The sequence below is a fragment of the Agelaius tricolor genome, unplaced genomic scaffold (genome assembly GCF_023055355.1).
Source record: "Agelaius tricolor isolate 1412-34295 unplaced genomic scaffold, bAgeTri1.0.p SCAF_11, whole genome shotgun sequence".
Taxonomy (NCBI): Eukaryota; Metazoa; Chordata; class Aves; order Passeriformes; family Icteridae; genus Agelaius; species Agelaius tricolor.
Genome location: NW_027269271.1, coordinates 26,249,335 through 26,270,369, shown reverse-complemented (window position 1 = coordinate 26,270,369; position 21,035 = coordinate 26,249,335). Strand labels below are relative to the sequence as shown.

The 21,035-nt window shown below is 56.6% G+C and overlaps 2 protein-coding genes across 4 annotated transcripts; both read right to left on the bottom strand.

The window, feature by feature from the left end:
* Nucleotides 1–24: 24 nt before the first annotated feature.
* On the bottom strand, nucleotides 25–2,649 carry TMEM205 (transmembrane protein 205). Its single transcript, XM_071436804.1, has 4 exons — nucleotides 1,364–2,649; nucleotides 1,081–1,265; nucleotides 828–991; nucleotides 25–646 (listed from the first exon to the last, which is right to left on the bottom strand). Exons 2-4 carry the CDS (start codon nucleotides 1,208–1,210, stop codon nucleotides 341–343), a joined length of 600 nt encoding a protein of 199 aa, XP_071292905.1. The 5' UTR covers nucleotides 1,211–1,265; nucleotides 1,364–2,649; the 3' UTR covers nucleotides 25–340.
* Nucleotides 2,650–2,776: 127 nt separating this feature from the next.
* Nucleotides 2,777–20,603, bottom strand: ACOT11 (acyl-CoA thioesterase 11). Of its 3 annotated transcripts, XM_071436797.1 has the most exons (18): nucleotides 20,298–20,603; nucleotides 16,201–16,276; nucleotides 14,592–14,790; nucleotides 13,020–13,089; nucleotides 11,194–11,244; nucleotides 10,161–10,221; nucleotides 9,856–9,957; nucleotides 9,463–9,598; nucleotides 8,763–8,919; nucleotides 8,268–8,387; nucleotides 8,030–8,174; nucleotides 7,071–7,126; nucleotides 6,877–6,943; nucleotides 6,708–6,791; nucleotides 6,486–6,619; nucleotides 4,848–4,979; nucleotides 4,649–4,775; nucleotides 2,777–4,558 (listed from the first exon to the last, which is right to left on the bottom strand). In XM_071436797.1, exons 1-18 carry the CDS (start codon nucleotides 20,318–20,320, stop codon nucleotides 4,403–4,405), a joined length of 1,896 nt encoding a protein of 631 aa, XP_071292898.1. In that variant the 5' UTR covers nucleotides 20,321–20,603; the 3' UTR covers nucleotides 2,777–4,402. The 3 variants fall into 3 exon arrangements, with proteins under 3 accessions (XP_071292898.1, XP_071292899.1, XP_071292900.1); XM_071436798.1 differs by lacking the exon at nucleotides 11,194–11,244 and having other exon boundaries at nucleotides 20,298–20,600; XM_071436799.1 differs by lacking the exon at nucleotides 16,201–16,276 and having other exon boundaries at nucleotides 20,298–20,597.
* Nucleotides 20,604–21,035: the final 432 nt, after the last annotated feature.

Genomic DNA, 21,035 nt, shown 5'->3' with positions numbered 1-21,035 from the left:
ATTAACAGGCAGGGTCTTCTGTACTTCTGTATTAGCGTTTGGCTTTTAATCAGAAGTAATTCTCAATCTCTCATTTATTTCTCTCCTGCAGGAATGTAAAATGTCTAAAGCACACTGTAGCTTTAGACACGGGGCATTAGAAAGCTGTTCAGCCATAAAACACTCCTGCTTCCATCACAGAGGCTGGCTGCAGGCAGCTCTACAGAAAACATTTCCTAAATTTCAACACAGCAAGAGTTTCTCCACCCGAGGATGCTGCAGTTTAATGCCCAGAGCTGGGGTTGCTTTACAGCGAGGCAGCAGGGGCTGGGCACTGTGCAGCCACCAGCTGGCAGTGCCCTCAGAGGGCAGAGAGCTGGCCAGCCAGGTGCTGCAGGCTCAGCCCGTTGCACAGGATGCACAGGAGGTTGCAGAGCGAGGACAGAGTGTGGTGGAGGGCGAAGCTCCGCGCCAGCCGCCTGTACCTGGGGTTGGAGGCACGGAGCTGCCTGCGGGACTCGCTGGCTGCCAGCCCCAGCTCCTGCTCCTGCCCCAGCCCGTGGCTGTTCTCCACCTGCTGCAGCTCAGCCACCAGGTCGGAGGCCACCCGCCCGAAGCACTGCGTGTTCAGCACAGAGGCAGCGATGCACACGAGGAAGATGATGATCTGCAGGGAGCAAAGCCACCCCGCATGTGGGGGGTTCAATTTCTCCCCCAGGCCCCCTGGCTCGCTGCAGTTTGGGTGCTTGGGGGCTTCTTTGAACTGTGCGTGGGTCTCTGTGGTTTGCAAGCCAGCCAGAGGAGCAGAGGAAGGGGTTGGGGCTGTGTGTGAGGAAGAGGGAGGTTACCTGGGTCTTGTGCTCCTGGCTGAGCTGCTCGCTGGGGTGGGACATGGCAAACAGGGTCAAGTTGAGGAAGGCACAGGTGGAGCTGATGTGGAAGTAGTAGGGGAAGAGCTCGCGCTGGATGGAGCCGAAGGTGTGGCGAGGGAGGTGCCTGCTCATCACAAAGCCTGCGCGGGGAAGGGCAGGTGAGTCCTGGGGCAGAGCCCCCTCCCTGTGCCACCCCCCTGGGCAGAGAGCACAGCACAGCCCAACCTACCGGCCACGAAGGTCACCCAGACCTGCATTCCCCAGGAGGTGGAGAGGACAAGCAGGTGCAGCAGTTTGATGGCGTTGGAGGGCTCCGTGTCACTTGCCATGGCGTGCTGGATGGGGACAGGTCCCTTCATGTCAGCCAGGTCACCCCGAATTCGGCGCTGAGCTGCAGTTGCTGCTGTCACCTTGCTGCTCACAGGGCAAATGCAGTTCAGGTTCACAAACCTGCTTACTCAGGGAAAGCTTTGGAGCTGGCACAGCCCCGTTCCAGCCTCACCACCACACACCCGACCGGGCTGCAAAGCCGCTCTTCAATCCCCTCGTATCTCAGGGCAGGGCACTGCGTCAGCACCTGGGAGCCACATGCCTGGGGTGGACTTTTGGCAAAGTCCAGCCAACGCCCCGCTGACCCCTGGCAGCAGGAACAGGCAGAAAGTCAATAAAAAGGGGAAGAGTAAAGCTGTGACAAATTCACCTGCCTACGCTGTGGCCATCGGAGGCTTCCTGGCCAGGGGGAAGTCTCCTTGTTTAAAAACAGAACAGTTTCTGCACTGTTTAACCAAAAACCTGGGGGCTCAAAGGAGCAGGGGGGCTCCCAGGCTCACCCCCCTGCCCCAGACCCTGCACAAGAGCACAGACAGTGGGTGGAGGGAGGCTTTGAAAAAGCTGCCTGATCCACTGCAAGGAGTGCTCTGAAAATTAATTAAAACAAAGCTTCTGGGAGTAGCCCATCAATACTGCTGCCTGCAGAATTCCTCCTCCTCCTCCTCCCCTCGGCTGCTGCCTCGGGGCATGAATTACAGCAGGGCTGGCCTTGAGAGAGACACTGCCGTGTGATTCTATCCCACTCCTGCAAAGCAGATAAATATGCCCTGTATTGTGATATATTAGCTCCATGTATTTATTTAGGCACCCATAAAATCAGGTCCTTAAACCTTCTCATGATGGCAGCACACCAGAGAAGGCACCCACATCCAACCTGGAGTGCTGGCCTGTAAATCCCCAGCTGTATTCATGGCCTTTTCTTTTCCAAGAGCTTCTTGGCGTTTTGGGGATTTTTCCCTGCTCCATCCAGGATGGCAGGGGCCCAGGCAAGGCAGCCGTGGTCCTTAGGTGGGGCTTTGTTCCCTGCATCATGCTGGGCAGGAAGGCAGTGGTGGGCTCTGCCAGCAGCCAGCACAGAGCCCTGCTGCTCCCAAGGTCCCAGATCTGCCTCTCCAAATGATTTGCCTCCATGCAGGAATTAGCAGTGAGAGCTCCAAGGTGTTTTCATGCAGGTTGGAAGGTTGCTCAGAGCAGGGGGTAACTCCCTTGTTTTTTTTAAAGGGATTAAGGAAAATGGTGATTGATTGCTGAATTGGTCCTAGAGCAGTGCATTTGATGGGGAGGGCAAAGAAAGGGCTCTGGGAAGGGCTGGTAGGGACGGTGAGCAGCAGGTCCCTCCTTCTCTGTGAGATGAGGCAGTGGAGATGGGTGTTCCAGGGATGCTCCAAGCTGCCCAGCCCTGCTGGCCATGCCCCAAGGGCCCGCAGATGCTGTAGGGCTGCAGCTTTCCTGCAGAAGCACAAAGCACGGGAGGCTCTGCCGTGCCCCCAGGTCACTCCTGCTCCATCACCCTGCACCCCCAGGGACCCAGCCAGGCTGGAGCCAGGCCTGACCAGGGCCTCCCAGCAGGAAGAAGCACAATACTTGAGGAGAGGGAGAGGTCAGTTAAAGTTTAATGTTCAGGCAAATACATCATCCCCTCCACTTTAATCAAGCAGCAGCAATTCCTAACGGTGAGTAGGAAGGATGGCTCTTGTCCCCGTGATAAAAAGGCAGGATTGCTCTGAGTTTTGGGAGATAAGAGGGCTATATAAAAATTGAATGTTTTGTACCATGTTCAGCCTAAGATGGCTTTATCTTTTGGAGGTTGCCATGCCAGGCCTTGAGCTGAGGTGTTTATGATGGGAGATAGAGCAGAGATTAGGGGTTTATGGCCACAGCCAGCCCAGGGCTGGGAGCCACTGCCTGGTGGCCACAGGAGAGGGGCAGGAGCTCCTTGTGCTTATAAACTGGATGGGGAATTTGGGTGGCAAAGGGACTGGGTGTTGCAGAGGGACACCTGGGGTCCTGGAAAAGACCCTGTGGTCATTTCTGGCATCCCATGGCCTCACCTCACCCCGAGTACAGCATCACCATCACTTGCTCATGGTTAAGCTCTACAAAACCCATCCTTGGGGTTAAGCACAGGGCTCTGCAGGCAGAGGCAAGGGCACAGCTGGCACCTGTAGGACCTGCTGTGCCCAAAGCTCTGCGTGCCCAAGGACTTCCAGGGCTCACTCATTTTCTTCCAGAAACCTCAATGCCATCAGAAAGCCTCTGGCTGTGTGACCCAGGAAAGCTGAGGAGGGGGCTCTCCACAGGCCTGTGGCTGAGGGCAGATGTCCCTTGTGTTGTGACTGAGCAGCACTTCCACTGTCACCCCTGCTTCATTGTGGTGCCCTTCCCAGAGCATCCCAGACTTAGGGGAGCAAGGTTTGGCTCTGTCTTTTCCTTTTTCAGCACCTCTGAGGCAGTTTGGGGTTTACATCTCAAGGTGTTGGTGCACCCAGCAGAGGGGGACAACGAGGGCCGTCCCAGACATGAGAGCCACACCTCCAGGCAGTCCCCAAAAGCCACTTTCAGGGAGCACCACCCCTTTCCTGCAGCACAGTCCTGCCTCAAAGGACCCCAGCTCCACCTGAGCCCAGGTGAGCCGTGGGTGCAGGAGCCCTGCTCCAAGCTCACCACACAGCAAGCCCCTGGAGCAGACACTCACCCAGAGCAGATAGGGATGTCCGTCCTTTCAAAACACTCCTATTGCTGCTGCTGGGGTGGGATGTTTGCCAGCCCTGCCCAGGAAAAGGAGCAGCACTGGGGAGAGTGGGATGTTCCACCAGCCACCCCTACACCAGGGAGGGGCACAGCACCACCCCACATCACTGCCCCCTCTCTCCCTTCGCTGCCTCAAAAGGAACCAGTTATGCCCCACTGAGAACTAGTGAAAAAAAAATAATCTGGTTTGGGAAGATTTTGGATCATATAAAGATTCAAGTAGCGTTAAGTGAACTAGAAAACCAAGTCCTGTACATCAGCTTATAAAATTTCTAAATAAAATAATAAAAAAGAAAGAAGAGGTGTGACACATCAGTGCAAGGGATGAGGTGGTACAGTAATGCCCCTCCACCCCAGCCCCTGGGACCAAAGCCCCCAGGCAGGTCTGGGTGCCACCGTCCCATGTTCCCTTCCTCCACAGAAGTGTCCCCCTCATCTGTCTGTCCGTCTGTCCGCAGGGGGCCGTGGCTCTAGAAGTCCTGCAGCCGTGAGATCAGGTCCTCCTTATTCTTCAGCAGGAACTTCTCACAGGCTTCGAAGGTGGAGCAGATGTCGGAGGACAGCCCCGCCACGTTGGTGGTGACGTAGGTGAGGTACCCCGGCATGGCCTGGTTGTAATAAGCCACCTGCGAGGCACAGGGCGAGGTCAGCAGGGCCACAGGGGAGGGAGGAGCCTCCCCCAGGGGCTGTGGGAGCACAGCCACAGCATCTCCCACCTTGCTCATCTCCTGTGACTCTGGCCAGATGCAGAAGCCGGAGCAGAGCGTCTCCCCGCGCATGAACTCGGCCCTGGCGGGGTGGGTGGGCAGCGTCACCGAGCGAAAGGCCACCACGTAGGGGTCCCTGGGGACGAGAGAGCCCGGTCAGCTGGCACAGCCTGTGTGGCAGGGAGCAGGGCTCGGGCTGGGCACTCACCCCTTGCTGCAGGGCTTCCGCCGGGACGCCAGGATAACGAAGTCCTGCGGCTTGTTCTCGTCCCTGAGCTTCTGGCTCACCACGTGGTAGATCATGTCGTCGTCATCGACCTTCTGGACAAGCTCAGCACTCCTGGAAGGGAAGGGGACCAGTCACAAAAACTCTGCTGTGACCCTAAATCTGAGCCTTACACATTTACAGCCCACCACCAGACCCAAAATATTTGGGGGGACCCAAAATAGATGTTTGCTCCAGCAAAGCACGGCCATCAGCCCAGATGGAGCCAGGACAGGGACACACCGTGTGAGGGGTCTCCAGGAGCAAGCAAGGTGTTCCAGATTGCAAGGCAAGATGGATTCTATTACCATCTGTTGTATGGCAATTGTCTTTTGTCATGTGGGCAGTTTGTCCTTATCTCTTCCACAATCACTCCTCCCTTGGGAGGGGACATCTGCTGATAACAACTATGGAATATCACTGCATGGCTGATAAGAACTACAGCATCCCATTGGGAGATGCTCTGCCCAGAGGGAGGAGCCAAGAATTGCTACTCAGATATAATCTGGAGATTCTGGAATACCAGGACAGCTTCTCCACTGGATTTTCCCAGAGGAACAGCAGCTGCCTCTTCTTCTACTGGATCTTCAGAGGAAGACTACACCTTTTCTACAGGATCCCTGCTCCACCAGAACCACACCTGACACTCCAGGAGGGCTGAGCCACAATTCCAATGGGACTGCTACCAACACCCTGACCCACAGGGTCAGGGTTTATTTCCTGCTCCCATATTTTTTGCCTGACAGCTCCTTGATTTAAAATTTACAGCAATTCAGAGGGGTGGGGAGGGTTTACATTCTCCTTTTCAGGAGAGACTCCTGCCTTCCTTAGCAGACACCTGGCTTTCCAAACCAAGACACAAGGCAACACACTGGCTGCCAGGAAAGCCCAAAGGGATGCTCAACCACAAGGCTTAAGCCTGGGGATGTATTGGAATTCAGCACATCCCTCCGGGTGCCCAGAGTTGCCAAGGACCCCACCAGGGGGCTTGGAGACCCTGGCACACAGCCCAGAGCACCTGTGGGTTTGATTGTGACCCCTGGAGCAAGTTACCAGCTTTGTATGAGGACCTGAAAGTCACACAGGTTTGAATGGTACCATAATAAAATTATCACAGGGTGAAAATGTAGATTTTAGGATTTTTGGAATAGGTGTTTTGGGGACAAGATGGAGGAACTTGGGCGTGTCTAGCCTTTCTTCTTCTTCTTCTTCTTCTTCTTAGTCTCTATCTTCTGCTGTGATGCTGGCACTTTGGGATTGGTTTAGAATAGAAATTCACTGTCTAACATAGGTGATAGGTATTGGGAATTAAGTGTAAATATGTTATATGTAGTTTGTAGTATAAAAAGACAACACTGCCTCGGGGGCAGTCAGAGTGCCTGTGGCTGCCCTGCTGAGCAGATCTCGGCTGGGCAGAAAGAAAATTTTATAGATAAGAATTAATAAACAACCTCAAGAGCGAAAACTGAAGAGCTCTGACTCGTTCTTTGGATGCATGGGCCGAAACAGAGACATCTTGGGGCAGCAATTAACAACTAAACTCGGAGAGGGGTGTGATTTTGGGGAGGCTGCAGCACTCACACGTAGTGGCTGTCCCACTCGTGCCGGCGCCGCAGGTTGGAGAGCAGGGAGAAGGCGCGGCTGGCCGGGATGCAGACGGACATCTCGATGCGGAAGGACAGGAACTTGTCCTCCTCCAGCGTGTACATCCGCACCTGGGGGAGCACAGGGCACAGCTGGGACTTGTTCCCACCTGGATTGGCCGTGCTTTGGGGCGGAGGGAGAGGGGACAGGGCTTAGTACCTTTTCCTTCTCTCTGGCAAGTGCCCAGTTCGCTTTGGCCACAAGCATCTTCAGCGCAGAGACGTTGTTGTAGCTCAGATAAACCTGGGGCAGGGGCAGCATGTCAGGGGCAGGAGGGGGAGCAGGAGGAGGAACAGGAGGCAGCAGCTGCCACGGGGGATCATCCTACCTTGTTGCTTTGGTCCCAGGGCACGGAGAGCGGCACCTCAGTCTGTTTGCAGGAGACGAGGTATTTTCTGCAGCAAAGGAACAGCTTCCCTTGTGAGGGGACACAAAGCACCCCCAGACTGTCCCTGCCCCCCACTGCTGAGCCCCCCTTTCCCCCTTCCTCCATCCCCACAGCCCGCTCGTTTTGCTGCTCACCGGTCCAGCCGAATTTTTTTCCTAGCACTGGCTTCTCTGTACCTCCTTTCTCCATCCTGATAAATGGGAAAAGGCAATTAAGTTAATAGGAAAAGGAGGATGGAGGAAAAAAAAAACCCGAAAAAAACCACCACGGCTTTTTGGGAGTGGGAAAAACACTCAGCAGGGAAGGGCTGAAAGGTGAAGCCCCCTTGCTTGCCAGCTGCCACCCTGGCCACACTGCAGTGATGGTCAGTGATTAATTGTGATTTATTTCAGCATTGTCACCAGGCTCTGATCAAGTGATGGGCACTGGCACATTAGGGAAAACCCTTGTTGTAGCTGCAAACCTGAACAAGGCCCCTGAAACAAAAACTGCTAGGTACCCTAGCACCTGCAAATGTCCTCTCCTGGGGAAATAAAAGCCAAAAAACGCAGCTTATTTTTAAGAAAGTGATTGTGTGGTGTTTTAAAGTGGGTGAGAGGAGGTTTCAGGGTGCCCAACTTTGGCCATGAGATGATCTCCATCATAGTAGGAGAGCCTAGTTTTAAGGCATCAAAAAATCAGGGAGCTGGACAAGGAACAGCCCAGAAGAAGCTGAGATGCCTGAGTGTTTGCTTTGCCACTGTGCTCATGTGACAGATTTCCCTAAATATTTGGATCCCAGCAAATTACGGATTAGGATGCTTTGAAAGGTACAAAACCACCTCAACATTCCTTCCCCTAAATTATAGAAAAGATGAGTTGGAATTTGCAGGCAATACTCTGCTAAGCATTGCATGGCTAATACACCTCCCTCTCTGCTCAGGCAAGTAGTTTATTTTATTAGTTACACCGAGCAATCAACTCAATTTGATTGCTATTGGGCAACTGCATTCCCACCATCACAAAACTCTATTTGTTTTGCCGCGAATCCAAGAGCCCTTGGGGTCTGAGTGGGATTTTTCCCCATTGCCACCAGGCTGGGGATGGTGCTTACCCCTGGCTCAGGTGCCACCATGGGCAGCGTGCGGGGCTGGCCCTGCTGGTCCAGCACCACGAAGGTCATGAAGGCGCTGTTGATGTGCCTGCGGCTCACAGACATCTCCTGCCCGTAGGCCTCGGCGCTCACCCCCACCTCCATGCTGCCAGAAAGAAGGGGGATGAGGGAGCAGAGGGATGAGGGAGCAGAGGGCCGTGGGGAGGGCGGGAAGGGCACCCCCTCCACTGGCACCCACCTGTTCTTGAAGGCGTTGTTGACGATGGCTTTGAGCACCAGGCGGTCCCCAACTTGCGACGGTCCTCGAAAGTGGAACATCTCGATGGCCCTCAGCGTGGGGTGGGCGTGGCACAGACGGCTGTGGGGACAGGTGTCACCCCCTGGCTATGGCCCCACACCACGGCACCCTCCCCGACCCAGCCAGAGACAAGGAGAGCCCAAAAAATGTCACCTCTGGATCCCAACGGGCAAAGCCAGCCGTGAGAAGGAACAACGAGCGTGAACTGCAATGAGTGTGAACCTTTCCCTGGGGTCCCTCAGCACCACACACCCGTGGGACTCCCTGTGCAGTGTCACACAAGGGTGACGTGCTGGGCACCATCCCTCCAGTCCAGCTGTGGCCAGACCCAGCCACCGGTGTCCCCTCCCTGTCCTGGCTCCATCTGGGCTAACAGCTGTGCTTTGCCAGAGCCAACATCTATTTTGGGACCCTCTGACCCCCTTGTCGGGTCACCTGGCTGCGATGGTGGCCACGTTCTCCATCCAGGCCATGATCTGCCCCCCGAAGGTGTTGCCCTGGTGGTTGGCGTGGGGAGGCAGCACCAGCTCTACGCTCTCCACGCGCGTCCTTTCCGCCGGCACCGCCCCGCTGCCGTCCCGCGTCTCCAGCTCTGCCACGGGGGAAAGGCAGGGTTCAGGGTGTTGGACAGCCACTGGGACCCCTCTCCCAGCACCCCAACAGCCCTTGTCTCTCACCCTGATTTTTTTTAAGTTTTTCTAAGCCTTCTGATGTTTACATTCTTGTAACGAGCCTTCTCACACGCTTTATGTAAATAACTTATTGGTTTTGCATTCTTTTATGAGGTAGGAGAAATTTGATGGACTGCTTGTTTGTCCAGTGTCATTGGAGAGGTGGCACTTTCACCCTCCAATCCACTGTCACTTTTGAAAATCTGTAAATATTGGAGTCAGAAAATAAAAAGTCCCTTTTTTTCCTTGGAAAGAGCAGCGAGTCCCTCTCCCCACAGCTGCCCTCCCACTGCATCAGCACCCCAAAACCTCCAGGCCTGGCAGTCTGGGACGGTGGGGCTGATCCCTACCCCGCCGTGACATTCCCAAACCTCTGTGTGGTGATCACCCCAGCACCCTGCTGAGGAAGTGGGATGTCACCAGTGGGCATCAGGGATATTTTGGAAGCAAACAGGGCACAGTACCAGTTTCCTGGGGGCTGCTGGTGAGCAGGTCCTTGAGGGTGTCCTTGTGCACCAGGCGCATGCGGCGGCGCTCGGCAGCGATGCTGTACTCGATCTTCTCCTCCTCTGTCTGCGGGATCAGCGGCTCCAGCCTCACCTGCAGAGGGATGGGGCAGGGTGCAGCCCTGCTGGGGGACGAGCAGCAGCGAACAGGTGCCCTCCATGCCCAGAGCAAGGCCCAGAGCCACCCACTGTCCACCCCCCAAGCACGGGACAGGGCATCACTGACCCATGAAGAAACAGCAGCTGCCCTGATGGAAAGCTGAGCCCAGCCCAGCCTCACAGAGGCCATTTCCCTACTGCCTCTGTTTGAGGCAGGCTACAGAGTCCCCCCAGGCACCAGCCACTGCTCACCTTGCTGCCCAAGGGGCCCTGTGCCACGAAGGTGGCGTACGCCCTGCAGATGCTGCAGTGCTTCCCGCTGCACAGGTCTTCATAGCTCACCTGGATGCCCACCTGGGAGAGGGCAAAGCACCCCTGAGAGCTGGCTCTGCTCCCCAGGAGCCCACATCCCACCATGCACCCCTGGCCAGAGCCAGCCAAAAATGACGAACAATGGGATTAAAGCTGGGAATTGTGGGAGGATTTGGGGATTTGGCCACGTGGCTGGTGGGGACGGGCACACAGCAAGGGGGACAGGGGCAGGGGCACACACCAACCTCCATGCTGGAGTTAAAGGCTCGGTTCACTTTGGCTTTGATGTTGACAACTTGCCCAACACTGAAAAACAGGAAGAGGAGAAAGGGTCTGGTGTTACTGGGGCAACCAAGCAGCTCCCTCTGAGGTGCCACGGCATTCCAGCTCACTGCCCGCTGTGGTGAGGCTCCCTGGGACTGTGGGACATGCCAGATGGCCAGCAGGACACGGAGACAGCCACCCCCAAGACGTGAGAGCAGTGAGATGTCAGCCCTGAGCAGCTGTGTGCAAGTGGGTCCCCAGGTCTGGGTACTGCCAGGACACCCGAGGGGGGCAGAGGTGCCCAAGGCTTGCTTGGCACCCCTGCCCATGTGGGCATGCACGTTCCTGCCAGAGCAAACGGCTCCTCCAGCCTCGCATCCACTGTCCTGCACACAGGACCAGCCACGGGGCCTCCCCACAAGCAATGGATACCTTGGGATAATGGGAGGTGGCAGGAGGCAGGGCCCAGCCAAGGGCATTTTGCACCATCTCTGAAATGAAACATCTGCTGGCAGCAAGCTGCTGCTCTCCTCTGTGCCTTCAGCAGGCTTCAGAGTGCACACACAGACCCTGCAGCCTGAGCTACTCCAGACTGGTACCCACGGAATGAGCAAATTAAACGTTTTAGTGACGCCGACAGCAGTCTTTACCAAATAACATGTTTAAATCAGGAATATTCCTCATTCCCCAAAAGAGGCCAGTGCTAGGAAACTCAGTGGAAAAATAAACCCTGTAACCACCACTTCTCCAAACCCTGTGCCCTCACACGTGTCTTCAGGCTCCAAATGAGCTCTGTAAATGTCACACTCTGCACGTTGGCTCTGGATGGAGCAGGAGTGGCAGGAGCTGGTGCCTCTGGCTGTCCCCTGGCACGGACCCTGACATGCCAGAAGGTTAGCAGGGTTAGGTGAGCAGCCCCTGTTGACATGCCATGCCTGGTCAGTGGGGTTAAGGCTCCCAACTCACGGCAGCACTGTGCTAGGCTGGCTGCTCTAGGGCCAAACACGTCCGTACCCGAGCGCGCTCCTCCTGTCCCGCTGCCCAGCAGGGCTGGCAGACGGCTGGCTGGGGCAGAGAGAGACAGCAAACGAGGGGACAGGGTTAGAGGCCATGGAAGCAGCCAGGTGGATGCTCTGGATGGGTTTGTGGTGAGGGGCATGCAAGGGCAAGGGGCCAGGCAGGCAGGCTGGCAGCCCCACATGTCTATATATAGCCCTGAAAGGACTTTATCTTCTCTGTCCTTATCAAACAGTGGAGGCCAGTGCCATAAATGCCACACAAAGCCCCACTCAAGGGTACGTGTGATCCTCCCCAGAGGCTGCACTTCCACACAGCAGGGCACAGGGATGGGGACAATCTGCTGCCCAGCCAGTGAGTTTTAAGCCAGTGATAATTTGGGGTCTCCTCCCTGCCTCTCCCCCACAGCACAAGGGCAGCAGAAGGCACAAACAGCCAGGAAGGAGATCTGACACAAAACTCCTCCACCTTCCAAGAGCTCTGCAGGAAATCCCTGCCAGGCCCCTTGCTCAGAGCCTTGAGCTGGACCACAGCAGGTGGGATCTGAGCCAGGAGCAGCACAAATTCCCTGCCCCCTTGGAGCAGTGCCCAGCTCACCCCCGAGGAGGGACAAATGCTTTGCAGGGCTAGATGTAATGCTGTGGAGTGGGCTTGGGGCTGTTCTTCCCTGCTCCTGAAGCCCATGGGGAAAAGTTGCCCCAGGAGCAGGGTGTCAACCCCAGTGGTGCCACCTCTGCCAGCAGGAGGTGGCACCGTGGCTGCACCACATCCCCACACTGTGGATTTCTCACGGAGCTGACCCCCAGGGCAACGGGCACCTCATGTGGGAGGGCAAAAGTGTGAGTTCAGCATTTCCTGGGAATGACAGTAAAACCCAAGACTGAGTCAGGCCTCTCAGTGCCAAACAAATGAGCTGACAGCCAGGGACCCCAGTGCCAGCCCTGGGTACCCACACTGGCGCCTGCACAGCAGGGAGTGGCTGGGCAGCATGGATCCTGCACTGCATGGATCCCATATGGCAAGGCAGGAACTGCTGGGCAGCACGGATCCTATATCACATGGATCCTATATTGCATGGCAAACCCTCAGGGAGCCCCCTGGAATTGTACCCAGGTGGTTCAGACAGGCACAGTGGGTGTGGGGGCTCTGAGAGATGAGTAAAGGTGGGTGGCAGTACCTGGGCTTACTGGGGGTAAAAAGGAGGAGACTGCTTTGGGAATGCTGGGTGGGAATGCTCTCAGTACTGGGAGACTGGAGGATGAGGGCAGAACCCTGGGAGGATTTTTGTCCCCTCTCATCACTGTCCCCTGAAACACCACATCCCAAGGGCTGCATGAATCAGAGGGGGCAGCTCTGTGGGGCAGCACCCAGGGGATGCCAGGACCAGCCAGGGATGGAATTTTGAGCAGACACTGCTCAGCCTGACACATCCCACAAAGCCGGGAGCACCCGCTGGGTGGGTGAGCCCCTCCACGCCTCTGCCACCCACACGGCCACTCCAGAGGCACGATCTGCAAGATTCCAGCTTTCCAGAGCACTAAATCAGGGCTGCTTCCTGAACAAAGCCAGGGAGGAGCTGGCGTTGGGGGAAATACCGGGAAGCCAGCGCAGCAGGAGCTCCCCAGGCGAGCAGACGGCGGATAAATCAGAGCAGACAGCAGCCCTGCAGCCTCAGTCCCTGGCTGCCCTGCCAGCCTGGCACTGCCCCTGCACCTCCTCCTCCTCCTCTGCCGGGCACGCTGCTCCCTGCTCCAGCTCCAGCCCCTGCCCACATTGCAGTGGGCAGAGGGAAAGCCCCGCGTTTGCCTGCACGCGGTATTTACCTAATGGTGTGCTCGAAATAGATATCGTCCATGGAAGCCGTGACGCACGGGCAGCCGGCGTGTCTCTCGGCTGGAAAGGAAAAACAAACGGCATCAGCAACCTGCAGCAGCGTGCTGAGGCTGCGAGGGGCACGAGGGACCCTCTGCCCCACGTCACAGACATCTTTTATGAAAAATCCGTTCCTTAGGATTTTTCCTCCTGAGAAGCTGAGAGGCCTCAGGAACAAAATGTAAACAATGGTTATCTGCTGCTGTGGAATGCAACAGGTAGATTTTTGATTGGCCCATGTTGGTTGTTTCTAATTAATGGCCAATCACAGTCAGCTGGCTTGGACTCTCTGTCCAAGACACAAGCTTTTGTTATCATTCTTTTTTTTTCTATTCTTAGCTAGCCTTCTAATGAAATCCTTTCTTCTATTCTTTTAGTATAGTTTTAATACAATATATGTCATAAAATAATAAATCAAGCCTTCTGAAACATAGAGTCAGATCCTCATCTCTTCCCTCATCCTAAGACCCCTGTGAACACAGTCACAGTCCCGGGCTGGTGACACTGGTGACACCCAGCCAGCGTCCCTTTCCCTGCTGAAACCCCTTGAATCCCAGACCAGAGTGGGATTTGGGGTTTCTCCACCCACAGCAGCGTGGGTTTGCAGATGTTTGAAGGTTTGGAGGGTGTGCTGGTGTTTGCCTTCCTTCCATGAGCTTGCAGCTGTGGAGATGCACCAGCAGCTGATTCCACCTCCCCGTACACAGCAAATATTTCAAAGCCGCTCTGCTGGCGCAGATTTCCCTTGGGACTCCAGGAACCTCAGACTGCAAAACTGCTCTGGGAACCCCATCCAAATGCAGAAATGTTCCCCTGCCATAACCTCCCCATGCTTGGCTGGTGAGCTCCATTGCTTCCTGCTGAGTGGAGGAGCTCAGCCCACTCTGGCTGCGGCTGGGGTGCCACCAGCCTGCTCTCCCCATGCCCTGCACAGCAGGCAAGGAAAAGGGCAGCACTGTAGAGGAAGCAGGCACGGATTTTGATCTGTCCCCAAGCCAGCAGGCATGCTGCAGTGCACGTCTCCTCCCCTCCTTGTCCTGCTTCTCTTTGCTCTCTAATTACTCAGCAAAATGGCATGACTTGGGTCCCCAGCTGGCGTCACTCTGAGGCACACACAGTGCTGGACTGCCAGGGATGCTGCCCATGAGCTGGCTCCTGTGCATCCTGCCTGCTGCCTTCCTGGACAGCCAGGACAAGGGGATGGCTTACAGGAGGAACAGGATGGCTTACCAAAGGGAGAGGATGGCTTACCAGAGGGAGGGGATGGCTTGCTGGAGGAAGAGGATGGCTTGCTGGAGGAAGAGCATGGCTTACCAAAGGGAGAGGATGGCTTACCAGAGGGAGGGGATGGCTTACCAAAGGGAGAGGATGGCTTGCTGGAGGAAGAGGATGGCTTACCAGAGGAGAGGATGGCTTACAGGAGGAAGAGGATGGCTTACCAAAGGGAGAGGATGGCTTACCAAAGGGAGAGGATGGCTTACCAAAGGGAGATGATGGCTTGCTGGAGGAAGAGGATGGCTTACCGGAGAGGCAGGCGGCCGTGTCGATCCATTTGAGCAGCTGGCCCGTGCTGAGCTCTCCGCGGTGGTTGGTGTGGCAGGGCAGCACCAGCTGGCTCATCTGCACCTCAGTGGGGTTGTGGGCAGCCGGGGGGCTCGCCATGGCCCCCGGCGCCTCCTCCCGCTCCCCTGGCTCCCGGGCACGGGGTGGAGAGGTCGAGCCCTGTGGGGCACAAAAGCTCCGTTTTACCCCCAGGAGAAGCAGATCTCCTGAGGGAACAGTGACCTGTGATGACACTCCCCACACAGAGCTGGGAGAACCCCTGCCCTGCACACACCTGGATGCCACCAAACCCACCCAGCCCTTGCCAGAGACAAGGTGCCTGCAGCTGAAAGGGAAATGATCCCTCTAAAACAAGCTCCATAGGGGATTATTCCAGGTTTTCAGGCCATTTATCACCCAACCCCACTGCTCCCTCCCAAAATCCATGAAAAACCCCTCCCAAAGTTAATCATTCTTCTGGGAAGGAATTTTTCTACTTGACAGCTTCATTTTTAGGGTGCTGCAGCACAGGGTGGGTTTGGTCTCCTGGGGCTGGACAGTGCTCCACACCTTCCACCAACACCCCCCTTTCACCAAAGGAAGCACTATGTGGTACAAGCAGCAGAGGAGGAGCATCCTCAGTTTGGGGCTCTTTGGGCAGTGAAATATGTTCCTTGCTGGCTTGTCCATTTGCAGGGCACAGAGCAGCTCCCCTGGCACCCCTTGGGAAGCAGGGTGGGAGAGAGAGGAGGCTGAGGTGGTGCTGGCAGGGAAAAAAGCTGATGAGAGATGTCAAGTGAGTCATGTTACACAAGGGATGAACTCAGTTAGCCTGGTGAGTAACTGAGCAGACACGAGGAGCTGTCTGGGCTTCGTCAGAGCCCTTCCTTCCGCTTTCTGCTCCCGCTGCAGCTCCTGCTCTCAGCACTTGTTGCAGGAGTCCCACTGCAGCAGCTTCCCTGCCCTTTGCTTCACCCGGATTCTTTAAAGATGGGCTCATGCTGAAAATGAAGCTTTCCCGACTACCCTGAGCTCGCTGCCTCTCAGAATAGCATTTTCCTCCAGCGGGTCTAACCTCTGTTTCCATAGCTACTGGTACACGACATCCCGGGAACGGGAACGGCACAAACCTCGCCCGGGCAGGGACACAGCGAGCGCACCGAGCCCATGGCAAAGGTGGCATCCCCCACCCCACAGTGAGACCCACCCCGGCTGCCAGAGCCCCTCCAGAAGCCTCCACACCCCTGTGTGAACCTCCCGGGCTGCTTCCCAGCATGCAGAAGTGCCTCCACGAGTAGCACAGAGCTATTTTGGGAAGCCAGCAGGCTCTGGGGGACGAGCCAGCAATGCAAAGAGCTCCAAAGCCGCCTGCTGCAGCATGAGCAGACAGCCTGGCCCGCCATCCCGCCGGTCATTCTCCCAGCGTTTGACAGCCCTGAATCTTAGGGAAGAAGCTGCTGGCTGTGGGGATGTGTTGGGAGAGGATGCAGCCAGGCCTGTGCAGCTCCTGGCACGGGGTGGCATCCCCCTGGCACGGCCTGGGTTAGTAGCTGGCGGCACAACGGGTTAGTTGCACGGCACGAAGGGTACCTGGAGGCCATTGCAACAGAAGCTCAAGATGTCTTCAGGGACTATAATATTCCCCTTGACCATTTTTAAGAGACACCTGGAAAGGAGCAGAGTGGCTCTGGTTACGGCAGGACCGGCAGAGATGGGGCGGCTGTGTCCCAGCAGAGTGTGTGGCGGGCTGTCATGGCCTGTCCCCACATCCCATGCTGACATCCCTCCCACTCCACTGACCCCTCGCCAGCGCCTATCAGGGGGCTGTCAGAGCTGACAGGGAGAAGGGCAGACCTGGGGCAGGTGCCTGCCATTCCATGGGGGTCAGGTCCCACGCTCACCAGCCCAGATGAAAGAGTCCCAGCTATTTCGGGGAGCTGGACCAAGCACACGTTGCAGGGCCGTGGCCAAGCCCTCAGCCAGCGATGCTGTGTCAATGCTGCTACATGTGACACAGGGCTGTGCCTTGAAGCTCCCCTGGCCGGAGCAGTGACACTGCTGCAGTCACAAGACAGCCAGGAGCGTATTTTTGGCAGCAGGCAGGGCTGAGGCTGCCATGGGTGGTACTGGGGGCAGCAAATGGGAAGCACCCGGCTCCAGCAGTGCTGCTGTGCCCTGCTCCAGTCCCTCTGCCTGCCAAGCCCTGGCATTCCACAAGGGCATCTTGTGTCCTTGGGTGCCTGCAGGCTCCCAGGCCATGTGCAGGGTGACTGTGTCCAAGCTGGACATCGTGGTGGCGTTGCAAGGAAAGGCAGTGTGGGAGCTGCAGCAAAAAAAAAAAAAAAAGTGGAAGAGGCTTCATATTTACAGTTTGCTTTTAAACACAACAGTGCCAGGCCCTTGGCATACCCCCAGCTTCCCAGCACACATCCCTCTCCCATGCAGCTAAAACGAGGCTGCTGGAGGTAGCAGCTCTTTTCCCAATGTATGGAACTGACTGATTTTGACACGGGGTTAAAAAAGTGGAAGGTGTAGATTTGCCTCCTGCACCATCAGGAGCTGGGGCATCCCACAGAGTGCACCCAATGTGATCAGTACAAAACAAGACACAAACAGGAGCCTCTTGCACCTCCCACCCCTGCCCCAGCAGCACTGGGTTTTGCTTTCCCCAGCCCCATGACCTTTTCCCTAGCCCCATGACCTCTCCAGGCTTGTTATTGAGGTTTGGGAGCTTCCTGATGGCTCACCTGCCCTTGCAGGAGCCCGCTGCAAGGGTTACTGTCCTGTTTAGCAGGATGGGTTTGCTGCCCAATGCAGGCACAAGGCGGTGCCAGTGGCTGGGGGTGGTCCTGTTACACCCCACAGCCCCAGCCAACAGCTCCAGAGGGACATTCCTTGGAAACCCAAACCTGCTGCTGGCTCGGCAATGGTGTCACCTTGTCCCTGGATTGCGTTAGCAGGAGGGGGAAAAACAGCCAGAGCTGTCTGCTTTGCATCATCCCCCTGCTGCTTCCCAGGCAGCCCCAGCCCACGCTCCCAGCCCGGGGAAGGGGAGCGCCCCGAGACCTGCAGCCATCCAGCTGGTGGGTATTTGTGGAGTATTTGTTATGGAAACCAAGCCAGCAAGTGTCTGTCCTCATTAAAATCTTCAGCCTCACTCAACTGTCACATTTTTAAAGCTGTTGACTGATGCAGCCCTCAGGTCACCATGGCAACGGGATGCAGTACCCAGGCGATGATGCTCTTACTCTGTCACCCCTCAAGTGACCCACTTCTACCCAAAAAAAAAAAAAAAAAAAGTTTGCATTAGGAAAAAAAAAATCCCTTCCAGCAGAATATTTTTCTTGCCTCCTGCCACGCTCACTTCCTGTGCTGCTGAAGGCGTAAGGAGCCCACAGAGCAAACCAGGGAAGACACAGAGAGGAAAACAAACACACCAACAACCCTGCAAATACTGGGGAGAAGGACCCCACACCTCTCCTATACCCTGGCACAGGGGTGTCCCACAGCACCAAAACACCCACAAGCTCCAGGGAACGTTTCTGGTGTGAAATTCAGAGCTGGCCTCTTCAGAAATCACCAGGGGAGCACCACTGTGCACAAACCTCCACTGCAAACCCTCGTGGGTGACACAGCTCCCTGGGATGGTGCTGGGCAGAGATGCAGGAGAACAGCTCTTCCCCCAAATCCCTGAGCCCACTGGCAGCAGGGTTTGCTTCAGCCACCCCCAAGACAGTGGATGAGAGGGAGAGGCAAGGGTGAAACTGGGGTGGGGGTCCCAAGTGCTGGGCTTTGGTGGGGGTGTCTGGGCAGAGCAGGGCAGCCTCACTCCTTGAGCCACCCCAGGCTGCCCTCAGAGCTCTCTCACCACCCCACTGCCACCTCTCAAATACCTAATTCCCATTTTCCCTCACCGGGCTCTGTCTCCTATCCCCACTCCAGCCCCTCGGTGTAACCTGACCCCTCCCTGGAAGTATTTAAAGAAAAAAAAAGGGGGGAGATGGTGGGGAAGAAAGCGGCAACAATGAAGTTCACATGGCGGATTATTGGTGTATAATTGAGCAATATCCATGGTAACAAGCAAATCTGCACACGTTAAAAAATTACCCTGACCTACTTTGGGAAATTCTGCCATCTCCACAGGGCATTGAGGGCTGTCCATGCCCCAAGACCTGGCCTGCCAGTCCCACTGCCAGCAGTCACAAAGCCCTGGTGCCAGCCAGCAGCATTGGAGATGCCCAGCACAGCCCAGCCCCATCACCCCATGCCCACCAGGATGGAGCAGGGTCCCCAGCATGAGAGCTGCTGCTCAGGATGGGACCCTCAGGATGGGGACTGAATTGCCAGGTCACAGCATGGTGAGGAAACACAGCAGCTCCATGCAGTGTGGTGCAGGAGGGTGGCCAGCCCAGAAGAAAGGCCAGGACACACTGCAATGGGTATTTTTGGGACCACACATCATGTTTCCTTAGAGTACATGGAGCAAAGCAAGGCACGGGGCCAGGAAAGTGCAAACCAAGGGTCAAAGGCAAGAGTGGGACACAGGATGACTCCTCTCACCAGGGGCTGATGGTTTTCCAGCCATCACCCATGGGAAAGCATCGCTCAGTGTGAGCACAGCGGGGACACCTCCAGCACCCTCACAGCCCTCCCCAGCACAGGGTGAAGCACCCCCAGCCCCAGCCATGCCCACAGCCCCATCCATACCCCTGCCCGAGTGCTCTTTGCAGCTCCCATGAGGCTCCCAGGAAGGCTGGTGCTGGTTTGCCAGCACAGGGGCGAAGTTCCCCAGGGAGTGTCCCAGGGGACAAAGGGACAAAGGTCTGGCTCCAGTGCAGGGGGGGAACAGAGCCATATGCCACCCCAGAGCACCTGCAAACACCTCCAGGGCCAAAATTCACACGCATGGGGACACCAAGAGCACCGCCCAGCCCAGGCAGCTTTGCCCTGCCACCCACGGCGTTCTCAGGGAGGAGACTGCCATAACATCAACACCACCACGTTCAGAGCACCACAGCTGGAAACCACCATAGTGGAGACCAAGCTGGTGCAAAGGTCCACACCCTGGTGGTCTTTACTGTGTGGTCTCTGCAATGGGGGTCACCACGGCGGAGATCACTGGAGTAGGAAACACCCAGGTGAACACCATGGTGATGTGGTGGTCCCTACTGTGGCCAAGACCACCATGGCAACGTCCCACCCACCAGCCCCAGCACATCCCTCTGCCCTCCCCATGCCGCCACCATTCCCAGCAACCCCGTGCCCACGCTTCCCAAATATCTGCCCCTACTTTTAAGTGAAAAGAAGCTGATTCAAGCCAAAGCCCCCAGCACTGCTCCTGTCACACCCAGAAGGACCTGGGGGGTTGTTGGTGTCCCCAGCTCTGGCCCGCTGTCCCCGCTGCAGCCCGAGGATGCCACGTCCCCATGGACAAGCCGCCAGTGCCCAGCACGATGGAGCAGCAGCATGGCTCGCTACGAACCCCAAAGGCAGGACAGCATCACCCGGGTGAGCAGGGGGTCACAAGGGGCTTTCACCCCACATCCTTCCCCCGGAAGAGCCGCCCAGCGCCGATGCGTGCCAGGACAAGCCGGCAGCGGGAGAAGAAGCCTCGCCAGCAGCTCCGCTCCCCCATTCCTGGCGTTCCCTCCCTGATCCCACGGTGCCCAGCTCCCCGCAGCCCTCACCTCAGCCAGAAGAAGCTGAGCATTTGCGGGAGGTGTCGAGGCGACGGCTGCCTCGGAGGAGAAGCGTCCGGACACCTGCGGGCGCGGGCGTCGAGGCCGGGCTGGCGCGGAGCCCTGGGCCGGGGCCAGCGCACACCCCCTCCCGCTTCCTCAAATATGGCCAGGCACAACTTTTCTTAAGGTAGCGCTTGGCAGATCCGAGCCTGCCTGGAAAATGGCCGGCGCTCGGGAGCTTGGCTCTGGATGCAGCGGGGAATGTGTCGGGCTGGCTGCGGAGCCGGCGGGAGGCACCGGCGCGCTGCCAGCAGCTCTGCGGAGCGGGGTGATGATGCTCGCCTTCATCCCGCGCCAGGGAGCAGCTCCTGGGGTGACATCCCCTCCCCAGCCCACTCGTCATCCTCTTATGCCCCCATCTCCCCAGCCAGGGGCACTCAGTTAGATTTACCTGTAAATATCGGCGTGAGCCGCAGGTGCCGACACCAAGCTCACTGTCCGGAAAAACCTCGGCAAACTTCTCCAAAGCCAATCCAATACACAGCTGCTCCCTGGTCCTGCTGCCTTTGAAGTAACTCTGACAGGGCTTGTCACAAACCCCACTTTTTTTTTCCTTTTTTTTTTTTTTTTTAACAAGGAAATAAAATGCAAATTGCCGTGTCACCGCATTGATGACTGTTGGGTTTAGGGGAGGTGTTGTTCTGTTTGTATTTGATTTACACAGTTTCACAAGTGACTCTTGGT